Genomic DNA, 16,083 nt, shown 5'->3' with positions numbered 1-16,083 from the left:
GTAACAAGAGCCCTAATCATTAACGTTTCGAGAAAGTCCGAAACCACCTACTTAAAATAAAAAGATTTTGATTTGTAGGTACATTTGTTCTTCTGTGGAGGTTAAGATCTCGTTTGGATTTAACTGAATATTGTTCTTTACGGTTACATATCTGACCTAATTTAAATACAAGTTAATTTCCAGTACCGGCGTAAGGGCCACTGACACCCCGGCCGAAAATATTGTGGCGCCCACTTGAGGGAAGCAATATCAAGTGTTAGTTTTTTGCTGATCCCAAGTAAAATTATATTAAGAATTTCATCTTTCCTTTAGCGTTACGTTTGGCGGTGGAAGTATTCCACCTCTAGCGTAGAGCACGGTTCTGAGGGTTTGCGCCAGGAGAGGCAAGAGACTCCAACGTCAGACCTTGTCGCCCTAGGCCATCGCCCCATCACGCCCCCCCCCCTTACGCCGGCACTGTTAATTTCCAAATAACCGGGCTCTAGTAAACAATTTTACAAACAAGAATCACATGAAAACTGAATCAAAATATCCACAAACACCAACCAATTTCATACACCACTCTCGCCTTGAGAATGAGTAATAAAGAAACAGTTTTACAGCAATCCGACCACAAATATACAGGATGTGTGTAAGACAAAATCCATATGATGACCTCGACGTATACATGCTGTAGATATAAAATGGAATGTAGGTCACCTCTTTGTTTTCCAATGGCGATCATGAAAATATTCCGTATATCCTACAAGTAAATAAAGTGCGAGTTGGACTCGCCGTATTGCGGGTTCCGTACAAAAGTTCAGTCCGTCAAACAGTAAGTTAAAGAAAAACTAGCAAACAAAATAGACCCATCAAATTTTATAATCCTGACAACTGTCGCTTAACCCCGAAATTTACTGTTTTAGAGGCAATTGATCTAAATAAACTATGTAAAAAATGGTCACCTATCAAAGTTGACAGGCCTACCAAATGTTGCTTTACCGCAATATTTGTTGTTATTACAGAAACAAATGTACATAATCTGTATGCATTTTAAAATAGACGGGTAGACAGCGGTCCTGCAGTAGGTTTCGTTTCCACCCTTTAGGTAAGGATCCCTAAAAATGCTTGCACAAGACCCCCTGCTTTACGTATTTATTTATGAGTGGTAAACGGTGTCTTCTTTTGTTTATGGTAGCCTGGTAGTAAAACAGATTTTTTATTGCAAAGGTATTTCATTGAAGGGAAATAAACTTATTTCTGCTTGGAAGCTAAACGAGTGTCGCGTTTTTCGAGTAAATATGATATGTAAGTAATTATTTAGTAGTTTTCTTTGATTTATTTCTATTTTGTAATATAAAACCTTGTAATATTTGCCCTACCCACGAGACCCATTGGCATCATTACCCTAGCATTTCCCCAACTATGCTGGGGTCAGTTCAGTCTAATATGACAAAAATGGTCACCCATCTTCGGTAGCTTAACCTGTGATCGATCCACCTATGCAGCCATAGCTTAGTTACGAGCTCCTTTTGAAACTATAGGTACTTACATATATGAGAGTAACACTCGTAATTAAGCGAGTTTTTTTTTATTGATTAAGTCCATTTTTTTCACTTATTACTTCTCTTGTTTCTTGTTTCTCTTATATAATAATATAAACATTAGCCAAAAAGTTTCTAATGCTCGTGAGTGTAGAAGCAATTTGCCGTAGTCGCTATATCCTGGTGTATATTGTGTTAGCTCCGACGTAGAGTTTATTACGTTGCTTCGGGTCAAGTGCTTAATCTTCCACCGTTTACACCAACTTATATCGCAGGATGTCTGTATATCTTCGTAGAAAATGTATAGAAACATCTACATTTCGTACGAGATATCGTAGAAAAATTGTTATATAATAAAGTTAAATTGCGCTGTGAATATGGAAAAGGGGATCAGCTTATTTCTAAACTTTACTTACAAGTATTTACAGCAAAAAATTGACTGCTTACCTGTAACAGAAAAAAACATTATTAAGTTGATTTATCAAACAGCAGGATTTTCTGAATATATGTAGGTACATATGTGTATGAACCGTTAATCTCCACAAATGCTTGCCCGATTGTTACGAAACCGTTAGCGGGGTTAGCTCAGATTATTATCTATAGAGTCCCGTTATCGCGGTAGTTTGCGTTGTGTTGCAATGCGTTCCCGTAGTCTAAGTACTAGGCAAGGGTGTAGTACACCACATCTTCACACCCCATCTTCCACAGGGCAAAGGAAGTCTATGTGAATTTCGGGTAACAAAAAAGGTGGCTCTAAAATACTCCTAGTTAGTCGCGGGGGACAGTTACTACGTTCTAATTGATGGAACAAACTGATCAGCGTTTGTCAGGACTCAAACAAATTATTGCAATACAAGGTATGAGATCAGATCACTGTCGATTTGTTTTGGAGAAGACACTAACAATTAGGCAACAGCTGTCATCATTACCAAATTGAATGACATCATAACATTTAACAAAGGCTTTGTTTAGAGGGCTGACAATGGAACTTCAAATATGAATCCAATACAAATAATAGATTATTTTCAAACAACAATTGTCACTTATGATATAAAGGCTGGTGGTGATCTCCTGCCTCATTTCATAACGGTCCGACTTGTTCGAAATGACAGGTAAGTTTTATTACTTGGTTTTTTTTTATTTAAAAATTGTGATTGTGATAAACTTTTACGGTGATAATTAAAATTGAAAGTGGAGTGCGTTTGTGAAAAATTGTGAGTGTTCATCCCAAGCGGGCTAGGAATATCGTAAAGTCAAATACTGAAAAATATAGTTGAAAGAATTTTCTTTTAAATCTTTGATTATTAAATAAAATAAAAAGGACTCTGAAGTGTCGCCAAAATGACCTCGCAATTCTTCAAGAAATGCATTGGGGGACTTAAATTCATAATTCAAAATTTCCAATACTCCTACAGAATGTGCTATGATGGGATCGCTATTAGCATTTCGCGCTTCGGGAAACAATACAATATTTTGCAACGCTTATAAAGTTTGCTCGGTTACTATCCAACCACAACTCAGCGTTTTCCGCCTGTCACCCATTAGTTAGTTCTATTATCCGTGAACGTTGTTGCATTCTCTTCGAAACTATACCAAGTGTTACGGTTTTATCAATTGAAGCGAATTAATATTGGAAAATTGATATTTTGATTATGTGTTGTGAAGATTTCGAGTGAAGGATCGATGTTTTTCTTAAATTAAGATCATTATTTAGACGGTTATTTCTCGATGTTGTTTTACTAATTTCGGATATATAACTTTAAAGCAAAGCATAGATTTAATTGGAAGCAATAGCGCTTATCAAACTATGGAATGCACGTGCTTAAATTTTGAAGATAAATAAATTGTGCGAGATAACTTAAACAATTTATTTCAATTTATAACTACGTATAATAAACACTTAAACATGTCACCTATTATATTGACCGAACATTCTCTAAACAACCTAGATAATGCGTGTGAATAAGGTTGGAGGTAACCTTAATGTTAATTGGATTACTATTCGACGGACTTACTTAAGCCTGGCTAGTTTATCAGAAATCAAACAACCAATTAATTCAGACCGCTGATTTCCATTATCGTATTATTCGCTTCAAATCCTGCTAGCACGTTAGCATAAACCTTAATCCGATGTTCGACAACATTTTGGTGCGAGGATTTGTTTTTTTGCTTGGGCATTATAGTCGATGATTATCGACTGATGCCACCAAGTTTTGAGCATTTTTTTTCCTAAATAATTTGATCCTCTGTTGTCGAACAATCCTCCCTTATATATTTCGAAATCAATTTCTGTTGAATAAAATCTTGTTATGGTAGGAACTTGATAGATAGAAATTTAGCCAGGTAGGCAAGCAACGAAAACATATAAGACAAAGACATAGTTTGAGATAAAGCTGGATCAAAATGAGATACAACCCAATATTGAACTGAACTTCAACACAATGTTATATTTTGTAACTACGTTTAAAACCGATACCTCCGTCTTACATAATAATATCGTGTTTCATCTTCATTGCTACACAAATATTATGGTAGAACATTCAACTGTCTTTTGTTTCTAAAACAAAGTTTTGCTCAATACACTAGATACATTGTATTTCATTTCCCATCACACCATTGTACTGACATGGTCTTCTTTCAAATAGAATATCGTGAATTTTCAAATTTCTTTGACAGTTTTTAGTGTAACTTTGTAATTCTTGTTTTTGCAAGATCCCAGCATGAAAGATGAGCGCGGTAATTGTTTTGATTAAATTTCTAAATCTAAGTGTAATTCCATTTGTGGTTCCTATAATGTGATTAGTGAAGTGTTAAAGTTTTAAATAACAGCTGTGAACGGTCTTGAGAGTTCTTGTCAAGATGTCAAGTTGCTTTTTCATGGTGATCTTAATACTGGTTTATTTATATTTATTTTGTAAAAGTAAAAATACGGACAGGATTAACCAGTTCTTTTGACTTCAGATTATGTTTCTGACTCCATCTTGTCAGAAGTGAGGAAAATTCAAACCTATAATTTCATCAAATATCAATGAATCTAGATTTTTTTTACAAATAGTAATTTTGTTACCTAATATCACCAAGTCTACTTATGCACCATTTTCTTAATAAATTGAACATTTTTGACTCCATACTTCAAATTTATGTTTCAGTATTATGGCAGACTCTAGTCGTAGGTACGATAGTATCGATAGCTCATGGAAGGTATGAGAACGTGAACGTGAGGCAGGACTGGTGGGAGACTGCCGTGTTCTACCAGATCTACCCGAGGTCCTTCATGGACAGCGATGGTGATGGAGTAGGGGATATCAATGGTAAGTTCTTCATTCCTACTATCACAAGTACAGTATATGTATTTGCCATGTTTGTAAGCAAAAAAAAGGCAGCATGGACTAGCTAAGTCAGCACCACTCCTGAAGACTTGAAAGTCTTCCTTGAGACGTGGCGTGATATACAATGGAATAATTTTAGCTTCTGTTCAGTGACCCCTTCAGATTAGTTGGTAAAGCCACAGGTGAGTAGAACTATATGTCGCAGGTTCCTTTTTGGGTAGTCTGCAAAAGCATTCCCCTTTGGCCCCGAGTAAGAGGAACGGAGATTAATTCTGGATATTTTACCGGTAAAAGTCCGGCACACCCCTTCGCCTTCCGCAGGGTGAAGAAAGACCATAAGGATTTCCACGGTGATAGTAGGGATCGCACGTTCCAGTCCAGTCCGGGGCAAAATTTTCTTACTATATTATTTTTTTCCAAAAACTGGATGATCCATCTAGCCTGCTTAAGGATCTGAATGCTCTGGAATGCTTAGGATAGCTTAGGGGACAGCTTAGGGAATCTCAATAGTCTCGTGAGATAGTCTGATTCTTATATGACAACTATCGATATGAAAAAAAGATGACAGAAAAGAGACAACAGATTTTATCAGAAAGACTTGAATATGAAAAAAAGGAATGAGAGTAGGTCGAATTTATTTCTGGTAGGTCTATTTCGGGCAATAAAGGATTATTTTTACTCAAGCGTTGAGATCATTCTGAGTCGACAACAAGGTCAAAAGAGGGTTGGATTGTATTGTTTGTTTGGTACCTAATTAAAATCTCAGATATAATTTAAATGAAAGTCATAATTTTATTTCTGAAACAAATTAAGATTAATTGTCGTTGGCAAAATCCTTTATGTTACTTAAGTATATTTTTTTCATTTATAATAATTGATCACGATACATTTCATGTTGTGAATTTTTTTGTTTATCCAAATAAACACTTATATTTTTGCTTATTTAAATAGATGTCATAAAATAATGGAAAAAGCAGAATATATCGAAAAAGATGAATAAAATGCTGTGTAGCTAACAGATCTCTACCGGCATTATTTTTCTCATTAAAAAACTACCAGGCTTTTAGTTGCTCAAGGAACTAATAAGAACCATTAAAGACAAACTAAGCAAGACATATATTAATGACATAACATTGTTTCCAGGAATAACATCAAGACTAGAATATCTAAAGGAACTGGGAGTAGACGCTACATGGCTGTCACCGATCTTCAAGTCACCGATGCATGACTTTGGTTACGACATATCAGATTACTACTCCATCCAACCGGAGTATGGTTCAATGGAAGACTTCGAACAACTACTGAAGAAAGCCAGTGAACTGAGTAAGTTCACACTATTTTACTTTCAGGAGCTTGGTCAAAAATAGCTTTTTAATAATGTCCACAAGTTACTAGACAGTATTTTTTTGAAACCAATGATTGAAACGATTGTTAATATCGACGTTGTAGCCACCATGTAGTACACACTGATTTGTCAACAGCTGGTCATCATTGAATCATGATCTGTCAAGTACCGGATGTTACCCTTAAAATCAGCCAATCCGGCTTTATCAGTATACTTTTAGCTTACAGCCCCTGAATAATTCATTGATGATCAAAATAAATGTTATGCATAACCAACAAACGAAATTACCAAAAAAATTTCGAGTCGATCGGGTATTTGAACTTCCCTAATAAGATTTCTCTTAACAATTTATATTTGAATGGGAACCTCCCCCGGTTGTACAATTTGAACAATTTATTTTTGTGTTGTTTTTCCTCAATTGGTATTGGTATTACTTGTGATTCGATGGTTCAATACACTTGAGTGTGGTTTTAACAATTGTAGTACCAAGTTGTTTTCTCATGTTGATTCTTGCCCTTTGTGCTCAAATTTAAATGGGCCCTAAGCTTTGTTCAATTTCAATGTTTTTACTCCCAATAAATTGAAAATGGAAGAGAACCCATTTTAATAGACTATTATTTCAATTACACTTTAGATAGACTCAAATGATATTCTAAATCATTTTCAATTTAAATACATATTTCAATTTTATGGAAACGCTGTGACTAATGAAGCTATGAATAAATTAATTTGTAATACGAATGCTAATGTAACACGTCCTTTACATTTAATTAAGTTGTACCACGATCGAAGTTAGTTATAATGTTTCATGTAACCATATCGCCTGCTAATTGATCTTGTCATATTTGCCGTACCTATGCACGAGTATATACATTTATGTTTCTTCCAGATATAAAGGTGATATTAGATTTTGTGCCAAATCATTCGAGTAATGAGAGTGATTGGTTCATTAAGTCGTCGAATAGAGATGAATATTACAGCGATTGGTATATCTGGGAGAATGGGCATTTGGACGATCGTGGTCAGAGGAGTCCGCCTAACAACTGGGTATGTAAGAACCTCCAACGAAATTCGAACATTCTGTAAATATCCTTGACATTTCTCATTTGTTCCTTTTGTATTTGTTTATGTTTTAGGTCAGTTTATTCAGGAAGAGTGCTTGGACCTACATGCCATCTCGTGATCAGTATTACCTCCATCAGTTCGGAGACAGCCAGCCTGATTTTAATTACAGAAATCCTGTCGTTGTTGAAGAAATGAAAGTAAGTTCCAAATATATTTGAAAAAAATGTTGATGTCCATAAAATTTGTAACCGTGACAATCGTTGCTTAACCTCGATTTTTATTTATATAGTTTTCACAGTGGTAACAGGAATACAAAATTTATGAAATAATTGTATCTATCACATTTCATGGGATACAGTCAGTTGACAAACTAATAGACAGAGGAGAATTTTATTACTTATGGTTTTCCGATTATACTCTTTTTCCACGAAATACAGTTATATCAACTAGGAACACCAAACACTGAAGTTGTCATGGGATAGTTTTAATATTGGGATTAAAATCTACACCATGTTAAATTCTTCACTGAATTCTTTCGGTTACTGTCAACTGTTTCACTCTATAAACAGATACTAGAGACATTTCTAAATAAAGATTGAGAATTGTAAATAACATCGGACTCGGTTTCGAGTAATGAAGATTAATGTTTCGCTTGTTGCCATCCGTGCCGGTCTCTAATGTACCTAAGTTGAATATTTAAAACACTTTATAGTGGCATACAGAATATTTATCATCGCTAAGAACAGAAAACATTTTCTAGTTTTGTCAGAAAAAACTGTCTTGGTTTTAATAATGTAAATCTTTGCCAGTTGTATTAATATTTTCCTAATAATGTCGATGTTATGAGATCATAAAAAATACAGATGAACTATGTTAAGGTTTCATTTTGTGCCTATGTCCAACAAACTATGGCAAACATTTAAGGCGCTGTATTTGATTATGGATCATTAACAAACTTCTTGGTTAGAGCGGTGAAATAAGGTAATCAGCTTAATTGTATCACTGATATACGATATCACTACCATTACAATTTTATCGTTACAGAACGTTATAAAATTCTGGTTGGAAAAGGGTGTTGCTGGGATGCGAATTAATTCCGTCAATCATCTCTTTGAAGTTGATAAGGATGGTTTTGGAGGGAGATATCCTAATGAGCCAATGACTGGCAAGCCTGGAGTACGTCCAGATGATTATGCATATCTAGACCATATCTATACTAAGGATCAGGAGGAGACTTACGATATGGTATCCCAGTTGCGAGACGTGTTCGATGCTATCACTATTAGGGATAATTTAACCAGGTATGTAGGAAATATGTAACTAATAACCCATATCCTTTTTAACTTTCTCGAGACCAAAACATTCAGTTCGATTTAGGGAAGGGTTTAGGGGGAGAGGAGTAAAAGTTGCCTTCAGCTTCATCCCAGTATAAATCTTTAGATAAGGCTAAGAAAAGCATGGATCATTCATTTCATTCTCTTAAGGGTCAGAAGCAAGATTAGGTATCCATGATTCTTTGCTGAGTTTCCATTTAACGTTTGCCTTGTTAAATTTTTTCTTGTAAAATCATTAAGTGCGTAACATCAATATTCTGTTATCATAGCAAAACTGACGTAAATCATAAATATGTTGCCAGAAAATTACTGAATCCCCTTGAGAAATTTGTCGACGACACGTTTATAAATATGACAGTAGGAAGTCAACTCAGAAAAAATATGTCTCATGAATATTAGAAGGAGCAATTCACTAGACGTTGTGAGTTTCAATTTTGGAAGTTACAACACCCTTGCAGGCAGCATTTCTTTATTAAATAATGCGAAATAATTCTTAGGCTCTGATAAATGTGTAAAAGTTAAAAATTCATATTTGCTTGTTGTTATTTCCATAGTAAAACAAATGAATCCAGTTGATATTCAAAAAGTTTATTTCATTGCTGACATTCTGTTGAAACGTGGACACATCTGTCAATAGAGTTTGCAGTTTGTCAACACTGATAATATTATTTCAGTGTTTATTTTCTGTGTGCTCCCAAAAATATACTAAATAATTGATGACACATTGATTTCAAGCATGAGTTACTAACAATCATGCGTCAGCTAAAATTGTGTAGGTGACCTATTCATATTAAAGTGATAAGCTTAAACCGATAAGAAATACTTAAGCATTATGCTTGTTTCCAACCGAATCCAACGAGGCAATCTGATGCAGAGAAATCGAAAAATACGACATTAATATGACATCGACTCAATAAAATCACTGTTCACTTATAGACATAGACTAGGCTTTTTTTTATTAGTTAACAAGCTGCAGTTGGCTGGTCATGTCTGTCGAAGACGCGATGGCCATTCTATGGAGCAGAAAAGTTTTTGAGTGGAAATCGCGAATCAGCAAGCGAGTGATCGTAAAAGTAATGCTTTGCCTAATCTTTTTATTTTAGAGTTATGATGACCGAAGCCAACACTAACATAAAGAACGCTGTCCGTTATTACGGTGAGGGTCACCATACAGGAGCTCATATACCATTCAACTTTGCTCTCATTGAAGATCTGGACAAGGACTCAGATGCTAGAGATATTAAGTATGCTATCGACAGATGGCTGACGTACAAGCCATTGAAGAGACAGGCTAACTGGCTGGTGAGTAGAAATTCAAAAATGATTTTTTTTTAAGTGGATTGAAGTTAGTCTTGAGAAAAGAGTGGACACGCATAATGGTAATATTTCTGACAAAAAGATAGGACTCTTCAGTTGACTGGACTTGAGTAATAAAATATATTTCTTCTCTCTTAAATCGATCTAACAATCAAGTTAAAGTGTTGTTCAAGATTTTTTCTAGCCATAGAAATCTACTTTAGATAATTACAATATGTCTATAATTGATTACTTTCATTTCTTTATCTTCTAATTACTATAATTTACATATTTCAAAATCACCTTTCTATTTGCACGAATTATCGCAGCCTACAGCGACGTCGCCTACATTTTTGTATTAGTTTAGCAAAAAAAATGTTACGACATCCAAAATTAATTGGCCCATGTCAAGAAAATGTGACAAGGCCATCGAAAAAAGCTATTTGACTGATAAATTATAATCATCAGCCTGAGGGAGTGTGCTGATTACGATAGCAACCACTTGCTTAGATTTGTTTTGATACTAGCTGGGCTTCGCAGTTTTGCCCATTTTTTGGTTCTTTAAGATGTAATTCCATCAAAATCTGACCCTAACTTGCTCGAAATTCAGGATAGCTGGTTAAAAAATTACCTAAACCACTTGTTATTTTTATTACAGCTGTTTAGAAAAAAAAAGACAGTCGAAAAAAGCAAACGTAAAAAATATAAAAATAGATTTAAAAAATGCAGTATGTAGCCAAACAATTCTTATACAATTTTTTTTTAATATATTCATTTTACATTTCAAACATTCAAATCAATTTTATATATGTACTAGTGATATTAACCTTCCTGCCGTCTCTCGAAATCTGAGATAATTATTTTGATCGATGTTGTTGCGAATTGAGCGCCGCGAGAATCGAATTTCGTGTCAACGGATTACATGTTTGTATAATGGAAGGTTGCTAGTTTATATTCAAAACAAAATGTAGTTCGGGTATGCAAATCAGTTGGGTGGATGAATACAGTACACACTGTTTTGTATTCGTCCTAACAATATTACTCAGATATGCCTGTACAATGACAAAATCATTGAAATACTTTTAATAGTGGCATACAGAAAATATGGTGTATTTAAAAAGTATAATTCTACAATATTACAGTTTGAATAGAAAATTAATTTAATAGAGGAATTTTATTCAAAGGACAGTGTGAAAAAGAACAACAGTACTCGTCACAACATTGAAGCGGTTTCAATTCCTTTTACGAAATTTCATTTGTTTTTTATTAGCACTCAAGACACTGATTCTATCTCTTAGTCAATGAGCTAGTTATTGACCTAAAATATATTGTTTTAGACTGGCAACCACGACAAGAGCAGAGTAGCATCACGATTCAGGCCTGAACTCGTCGATGCCTTCAACATGCTTGTGCTGTTACTACCCGGGATCGCTATCACTTACATGGCAAGTCCTCATTACATCTATTACTCAAACGAACGCATTAGACCCATTCAAAACCAGTTCTAGAGATACGAAAGTCGTTTCCACTTAAAATTCTAATAATTTAATCCCAAGGACAAATTTCGTGAGGTAGGTAAGTGTTAGTAGTGAGCTTATGAATATTTACTCATGTTAATTCAAGTTTACATAAATATTGAAGGGCGAAGAAATAGGTATGGTAAATGGGTTCGTGCCGTGGAGTGAAACGAAGGATCCTCTTGCCTGCAATACGGACGACCCGGTTAATTTCATCGAAGTTTCCCGAGACCCAGTGAGGACCCCGTTTCAGTGGAGCAACGGAAAACACGCAGGTAACCCGACGTCCCAACCTTTTGAATATTTCGTATTTCCACATGAATAATACTGGGTTCATACTATGAACATAGACCAAGACGACATGTTGCTTGTCAAAGTGAGATGGCGCTTTACTTTTCTGCATAAGGGCATCTCGCTTCTACAACCGTAATAATAATTCTTTTAAATCTCTTAGTAACGCGTCTTGACCGAAGAGGACAAAAAGGGAAATGAACGTTTAATTTTGTATGAAAAGGCAACTGGAGTGTATTAACACTTAAAGTCCTATTCATTACAGTTTCCTGAGTTTTGTTGACCTTTTCGGTTTCACTTTTAATTAGGCGTGGTATTATTTATTGTTTTTCATCTAATTGTTCGGAAGGTAAATGTCAAAACCTATTTGTTATGAATGTCCCTTAATATCTTTGATTCCAATAGGTTTAGATATTTTGTTGGAAGTTTCATTTATTCAAAATAGCGAGGTGTTGTTTAGGGCTTCAGTCGCCTTGGCTTTTTAAAAAATCAATGGAGAATATCAGCTAACCCTTTAATCTTCTAGCACACGATATTTTGAGGACCATATGCGAAATCTATTTTCTATTGCGAGTGGTTGTGAAACCGAACCGCGTATGTTTACCTTACGAGTTCAAGGTTTTAGAAGTTCGATACCGGACAAACAAACTAATATAAGGTCAATGCCATACTAAGGAAATGCAGAGAGCAAAAATGGACAAAAATTTATCAGTAAAGTTCTTCTTAATAACTTAAAAACTTGATAACTAGCACTGTAATTGGAATAAGTTGATACAAGGTTATGCTAAAGATTTTTCAAAGCTGTCTAGACATGTTAAAAAGTAAATGTGACACTTCGGCTTAGTAAGTTAATAAAAATTCAATCTCTTGCCGAAAACCTTTTGGAGTTAAGCTTTATGTTTGCTTTAACACATCGAATTTGAATTTTTATAAGCATATTTAAGTCTTGGATTATTCGGAGATAAGAATGTGACTTTCTGAGAATATTACGTATAATTTTATATCTCAAACTTTTCAGATCTTAGTCAAGTTTTGCAAGAGTTATAAATGTTAAAGATTGTTTAACCTTATATGAAATACCTGATATGACCTCTTTTTATTCCTAGCGCGTTGATAAATGATTACCAAATAAAAAATGCTTAACAAAAAGAACAGTGAAAATTAGTCAAAGAAAATTTTATTTTATAGATATGTAGATCTACATATTTTTCCTAAAAACCTCTCCTTCCAGGGTTTTCAAATGCGGACACAACATGGCTGCCAGTGGCTGAAGGATACGAGAACTTGAATGTTGCCGCTCAAAGGTCCGCGGTCCGCTCTCACTACCAGGTGTACCGGACTTTGACGAACCTTCGCATTCGACCTGCTTTTAGGCTCGGCAGATACGAATCTTTGGCGCTTAACAATGATGTGTTTGCTTTTAAAAGGTTTGTAATTAACCGTTTTTTTTTTGTTGAGGCTATGGAATAACTTTATTTTCGTTTATGCCAAAAAATATTGCCCTGGTGTCCTCGCGACCCTTAACAGTCATGCAAGTAATTTTGACGGCATGAATAGCCAAGTGACTAGGCCAAACCGCCAAAACGTCAAAACTTGGAACGACGTATCGCAGGTTTTATCGGTTCATTTGTGTGATCCACGAATGCTCATCCTGAGTCTGGGTGCTTTTGAGCGTGTGACTTAAAGCTTGCTTGTTAAACCCCCGCAACACAAGAATTTAAGCCTAAAAGAGGAAGTCCAATTGAAAGAAAAAATTCATACTTGTAAAATAAACTCCAACAGTTTTAGTTCCTTCAAATGAATATTGCTTCTGAATAATATTTCAGATGGTATAATGACGATACTTATGTCGTTGTTATCAACGTGGGCAAGGTCTATCATATCGTGAACCTGACAGCCTTCGACTTGATCTTCGGGCAGTTGGAGGTTGAGGCTAGCAGCGTACTATCTTCTAGAACCTACAGGTATAGTATCTTTATCTATCTGTTTATCGTACACCCAACATTGAAGGTTTGCTTGGAAATTATAAAAATTATAAATTCACTTAGGTTCTATTCAAAGACATTGACAATGAAATCGGTGAAGTAAAGAGTAATGAAGAAATTTATGTTTAAAATTAAGGAAACCAAACCAATTAATGAGCGAAGTGGTAATGAATGCTCGATTATTTTCTATGAAGGATTTAATATTTCCCAGTAATGTTCATTTTCATTTGCTTATTTAATAACGATTTACGCACATCTTATACGCACAACTAGTTTTGGATCCTCTGCCGCGTCAATTCAACAATAAGAACCCTTCCGTTGGGTCCGTAAATCCAGCTTACGAAAATTATTATAATAATTTAAACTCAAGACAACATTAAGCAATATGCATGCCATTGCCACTTTCTTTCTTTTACAGTGACAGTGTCCAAGCAAATTACTTAGATCTAGCAGCGGACGAAGCTCTCGTTCTCCGAATGCAGGTTTGAAGACAACCTCTAATAATACTAATTGATTGTACTTCATATCAATTATAATAAAGTCTATTACGTTACTATTCAGAATTTTATTTATTTTCAATGTTTTCGATATTTAAAACTTTATACATATGAACATGTGAAAAAAAATACGTCTTAACACTCAATAAGCAAAGTCTAAAAGTAAGAGCGGTGGTCGTAGTAATCAATGATTACAGTTAAGCTTTCCTGATGTTTTATTTACTACCAGAACCACTTACAAGAACCTAATCATAATAATTTCTGTAGTTGAAAGATGACTTGGCGAGGCAAGTAACATGGAAGCTATACCCTATCTGGTGATCATCGCCGGGGAAAAATGGTATTCACGACAAGCTTCAATACATAATATAAGAGTAACTATATGTAAGGTGGTATTGTTGAAAGGAGACGCCGCTCTACAAAATGTATTATGCTCTCTCGCTCTACAACTGCGGACGACTTGCTAGAGATAATAGTAAGGACTCCGGGTAAAAATACATTGTAATATGCGGTTATTAGTTGCCTGCATTTTTTGTTGTTTTAAATATATTGTAAGTTTAAAGTTTTGTCAATAGAGATTATATTGTAAGCAATGCAAAAAATATTCATCGTATAATGTTATTACATTTTGTAAAAACGGTTGATTAATTTGAATAAAGACGGTAATTTGAAGGGTTTTTGATTTATAATCCAGATAACATCGATTATTTGTAGCAAGTCACGTAGATTGTTGACAATTCGAATCCTCGAGTAGTAAAAATTATAAATAGAAACTGCCAGAGCATCTCTGCTATGATAAAGACTAAAATAATCTACCGAGATGATATCCAAGGCATGCTGCGACGAATGTATGGAGCATATTTTATACACAGTGTACCTAAATGAATTCCATAACTTCCAGGACTTTTCTATGATTAAGGAGTACACACGAGATCAAAAGCCTTAAAACGCAGGATTTTTTCGGAGGGATCCCGATACGTTTTACAAGCGCTATTTATTTGTCATTTGAACAAAGAGCAGATTCCATCAATAAATAGAAATAAATATACGAAAAGAATAACAAAATCACAATCAAGACATTTATAGATAACTTTCGTTCGAAGACCCCCTTCGATGTACCTACTATAATATGTGTATTATTATCAAAATTTTCTAGAATTGTCAATACGTCAATTGTCTCTCTCACGACTCGCTAAATCTTATCTCATCGATGTATTTTTTTAGATATTTTTTAAAGACAGTTATATCTGTAATTAAAGTCAGAAAAAAGTCAAGTTAAGACCTGTCTGTTAAAATACTTCTACGTAAAACAGATAGATTTTTTGGTAACTAAAACATTTCACCTTATGGGAAAAAGAATAACATTAATTTTATTTCAAAATGAAAGAATAAGTTGTCCCAATCTGTCTTTTAATAAAAGTCCTGACTAGCCTTTAGTTAAAGGACTATCGAATAAAGTACTGGCTATCTACTGACCCGAAAAAATTGGCAAGAAAAACTAACATCTCAATAAGAAAATATTTTCTGGAACTGATTCTCACGGGACCGAACCTTTAAAGGACAAATCGAAAACGAACTCTATTTATTTTGAAGAAAAAGCAATGAAACATTACGTCGCAGATAACAAGATAAAATCATCCGTGTAGAAAAAAATATACGTTGAGTCTGTTGCGTCTAGTATTAGCAATAACTTGAGCAAATATATCGAGTAATCCCATCGGATATTTACCGCTTTGATGACAAATATGTACCTTTTTTCTAGTGAGATTTTCTGTACACGGATTAGGTGTATGTGGTATACAAGAAAACATAAAAAATAAAACTTTCTTTTTAGCCGAATTAGTGTTTGTTCTGCATCATAATCCATAATTGTTTACTGATTCGACTTGTAAAGAGCTATT

General features: G+C 34.7%; 2 protein-coding genes across 7 annotated transcripts in view; one reads left to right on the top strand and one right to left on the bottom strand.

Annotated features, from left to right (window-relative positions):
* The window catches only part of LOC113493155 (calcium/calmodulin-dependent 3',5'-cyclic nucleotide phosphodiesterase 1), a 179,082-nt gene that overhangs the window by 117,122 nt on the left and 45,877 nt on the right, over nucleotides 1–16,083 (bottom strand). The gene's annotated exons all lie outside the window — the stretch shown is intronic.
* On the top strand, nucleotides 1,263–14,241 carry LOC113493158 (maltase 2-like). Of its 3 annotated transcripts, none has more exons than XM_026870986.1 (12): nucleotides 1,263–1,287; nucleotides 4,673–4,834; nucleotides 5,996–6,175; nucleotides 7,087–7,244; nucleotides 7,334–7,459; nucleotides 8,307–8,563; nucleotides 9,700–9,898; nucleotides 11,230–11,337; nucleotides 11,534–11,684; nucleotides 12,932–13,127; nucleotides 13,527–13,664; nucleotides 14,104–14,241. In XM_026870986.1, exons 1-12 carry the CDS (start codon nucleotides 1,281–1,283, stop codon nucleotides 14,171–14,173), a joined length of 1,752 nt encoding a protein of 583 aa, XP_026726787.1. In that variant the 5' UTR covers nucleotides 1,263–1,280; the 3' UTR covers nucleotides 14,174–14,241. The 3 variants fall into 3 exon arrangements, with proteins under 3 accessions (XP_026726787.1, XP_026726786.1, XP_026726785.1); XM_026870985.1 differs by lacking the exon at nucleotides 1,263–1,287 and adding an exon at nucleotides 2,576–2,635; XM_026870984.1 differs by lacking the exon at nucleotides 1,263–1,287 and adding an exon at nucleotides 4,131–4,259.

This window comes from Trichoplusia ni, chromosome 4, assembly GCF_003590095.1.
Source record: "Trichoplusia ni isolate ovarian cell line Hi5 chromosome 4, tn1, whole genome shotgun sequence".
Classification (NCBI taxonomy): domain Eukaryota; kingdom Metazoa; phylum Arthropoda; class Insecta; order Lepidoptera; family Noctuidae; genus Trichoplusia; species Trichoplusia ni.
The sequence above is the reverse complement of the archived record's forward strand: the minus strand, read 5'-3'. Positions and strand labels throughout refer to the sequence as shown.

Bases quoted from the DNA above. Each gene is read 5' to 3' on its own strand.
- LOC113493158 (XM_026870984.1), top strand. The intron at 7,245-7,333 runs GTATGTAAGAAC...TTTATGTTTTAG, and splicing joins GGAGTCCGCCTAACAACTGG to GTCAGTTTATTCAGGAAGAG. The intron at 13,128-13,526 runs GTTTGTAATTAA...ATAATATTTCAG, and splicing joins GATGTGTTTGCTTTTAAAAG to ATGGTATAATGACGATACTT.